Source organism: Kryptolebias marmoratus, linkage group LG16 (assembly GCF_001649575.2).
Source record: "Kryptolebias marmoratus isolate JLee-2015 linkage group LG16, ASM164957v2, whole genome shotgun sequence".
NCBI classification, from domain to species: domain Eukaryota; kingdom Metazoa; phylum Chordata; class Actinopteri; order Cyprinodontiformes; family Rivulidae; genus Kryptolebias; species Kryptolebias marmoratus.
In genome coordinates this window covers 11,894,865-11,897,844 of record NC_051445.1, presented here as the reverse complement: position 1 = coordinate 11,897,844, position 2,980 = coordinate 11,894,865, and the positions used below count along the sequence as shown (strand labels likewise).

Below are 2,980 nucleotides of genomic sequence, written 5' to 3'. Positions count from 1 at the left end.
GTGATGCTGATGCTGCTGTGATTGGGCGTTCGTCCCCCAAATCCCAAATCACCGGAGAGGCGAGCGAGAAAGGTGCTTCCTAATCCCCGCCGCAGAGCTTCTCCCAATTTCTGCTGGACCCCCCCTCCCCCCCAAACTCCCAATTACAACTCTGAGGTTTTCCTCGCCCGGACACACTGGATACAGGCTAAGGCAACCCCCCACCACCACCACCACCACCACTCCCCCAGGCCTGACAAAAAGAGCCTCTGGGGGAGGGAGGACGGGACACATACTTTCGCCACATTTTGCTCATTCACAAAAATTCGATTTTGCAGCAAACTGACAGGAAGAGTCTCAGCTGAGAGCGGGAAGGCGGACGTGTTTTCAGCCACCCCTCAATGGAACACCTGGATGAGCAGGTGAGCCTCACGCTGCCCGGCTAATGGCCCCGATCGTCCCGTAACGCCAACAAACACATGCATCCTTTCCGTTACTCGGCTGCAGACCCACTAATGCACAGGAGCACTTAAGGCCTTAATATACGCTCGTGTCATCAGGGCGCTAACAGGGGCATTAATCACAGCAAACACTCACTTCGGACTTTCTGTGAGCAGCAGCACAAACAAACTTCAGGATTTCTGACGAGGCTTTGAAGGGTTTCGATGCAGCTGCTGCCCAAAAAAATTCCAACATTAACTTTGTTCTAATCGAAGCTAAAAAAAGGCAAAATTTCGATGTAGGAATTGTAAAAGAAGAGTAAAAGGGATTCAAAACTGAAAGAAAAGGTGAACCTGCTGCCGACAGCTCGTTAGGCTCGTCAGGAAAAGAGGCAGGCAGAAACAGACTGAAAAGTAAGCCTCAAACAAACACTCGCTGTGCAAAAAAAAAAAACTACAAGTCGCGTCTTAAAGATTCTTCACTCCTGGGGAACAGAACCCTCCGAACGACACACATGCGGGGTTTTTACGTTTCTACGTCGTTTTCTGAAGGCGAAACGAGACTTTACTTCCAGTTTTGAAGAGATCATTCTGGAATAGGGGGTCCAGACGGCCCTCTGACGTGTAATTTGTCTACGTACCAAACACAAGTTGTGGGATTAAAGAAGAGTTCAAACATTCGTCTGTGGCATCAGCTGTCAGTTGAACATTGTATGTGGGGGTCAAAAAACAACAAAAAATCTAAAAAAAACAGACATAAGATTCAAAGTGTGACTGTGTGGAAACCATGACAGCTCATCCAGGAAATGTCCAACTTTCTGTGAGCCGTTAAAGCTTTGAATGATGTTTCTCCTCTCAGCTGCGGAGCTTCGAAGACGTTTGGATTTCCCTCACCTGTGTGGTCAGACTCCCATTGAGCTCCCTAACCCCCCCCATGTTTTTTGGTGAATTTGGTCTTTATGGAACTTAAGTGTTGCAGCCTAAAGCCACAGCTCGCTATTCCCAACAGGGACGCACGTTTTACTGTACAATTTACCCCCTTTTTTTTATTATTTTTTTCCTATTCTAGTAGTATCTTCTTCAGAGCTGGGCGGACAGGTGAAACTGTGCTTGTTCTCAAGCAGGAGAGAAGAGGTTGGGGAGCCACCGCATAGCTGAGATTCTTTAAACAAACTCCAGCCTGACTCACGCCGCAGAACTTCTCGCGTCATTGCGCAACGAGCCTGGCAAGTCCAGACGGGCTGAGTGGGTCCGATCTGCGGTCACGGGCCGCAGAACCCGAACCCGAACCAGCTTGACCCTCCCACCCCAGGTAGCACCGACCGCTGACAGTGTTCTGGAGTCTCACCTTGTGTTTGTGGAGTTCCAGTAGACGACGTGCCTCTTGGCCGCGGCGGCTGCCACCATGCTGAGGAGGAGGAGGAGCGCGGCGGCTCCCGGTGTCCGCACGAGGCGCATCGTCCTGCCGGATTGACCCCCCTCCACCCCCCTCCGCCAGGTGAAGCAGATCTGACAGCCAGGTGTCCAACTTCCTCCCTCCCTCCACCTGCTCCGTGAAGTTTCACCAGCACGTGAGGGAGGTCACGCCTCTGCGCGCTCCGCCGCGGCAGCCTGACATGATGTCAAAATGATCAGAAAGTGAGGTGTGTGTGTGTGTGTGTGTGGGGTGGGGGGCAAAATCGGCGGCGGAGGGGTCGGAGAGGTCAGCGCGCTCCAAAAGTGTCCGCGTTACGCGCGAGGCGGCTCAGGAGCCGAGCTCGAAAAGGTCACCGGGGTTGGTTTGAGGATCGAGTCCGCCAGCTGGTTCTTTGGCAGCAACAGGCTGCGGGAAGCGCTGGAAGGGCGGATGCTGCAGATCCGAGGGGGAGGTGGTGGTGGGGGGCGGGGCCATGGGGGAAAACTTCGGACCAATCGGAGCAGCCGGGTGTGGCATCCGCGCGAGCCCCGCAGGAGGAGCGCGCCGTGAAAGGCTTGCGAGGTGCGCCGACTGGCGTGAGCGCGAGGGTCGAGCCTGCAGCCGTTTCAGGAAGTCTTCTGAGTTTAAGGTGGAATGATCAGGGGCGGGTTGTAGGGGAAAAAACAGACCCCCCCAGACCCCCCAAGAAGACACCCAAACTAAAAGAGACAAAAAAAGACATAAGAATGGGATTGTTTTGCCCTTAAGTGGATACAGAACTTAAATTTATTGTTTATCTTTAAGCGTTTTGTCCTTTAAGTTAAATTCTTTTATATTTCCTCAATGTTTCTTTATGACTGTTTTGTTGCATTTTTTTTACGGTAGGTCCATAGCACCCACTTTTCAGGGTGGCAGGCGATAATGTTTTTTTTTTTTTTTTTCTTCTGTCTGTCTGTTAGCAAAAAAATCCCACAAACCACCGGACGTGTTTTAATGAAACTCTCAGAAAATATACGTTGGATGCACATCCACAGCTGATTACCTTTGGGAGTCAACTCCATTCAAGATGGCTGCCACAGCTAACTGACCTAAGAAATCACGGAAATGGCTATAATTCTGTCAGTTTTAAAGCTATTGAGACAAAGCTGGTGTATGGTAGTAGCTG

The 2,980-nt window shown here is 51.2% G+C and overlaps 1 protein-coding gene across 2 annotated transcripts in view; it reads right to left on the bottom strand.

Moving 5' to 3' along the window:
• The window catches only part of si:dkey-246i14.3 (ephrin-A4), a 38,364-nt gene extending 36,122 nt beyond the window's left edge, over positions 1–2,242 (bottom strand). The window contains exon 1 of one of the 2 annotated variants that reach the window (XM_037980234.1): positions 1,768–2,242. In XM_037980234.1, coding sequence (XP_037836162.1) covers positions 1,768–1,877 — 110 coding nt within the window. In that variant the 5' untranslated portion in view covers positions 1,878–2,242. The remainder of the gene's footprint in view (positions 1–1,767) is intronic. The other variant, XM_017425104.3, reaches the window with a different exon arrangement.
• Between the last annotated feature and the right edge of the window lie 738 nt (positions 2,243–2,980).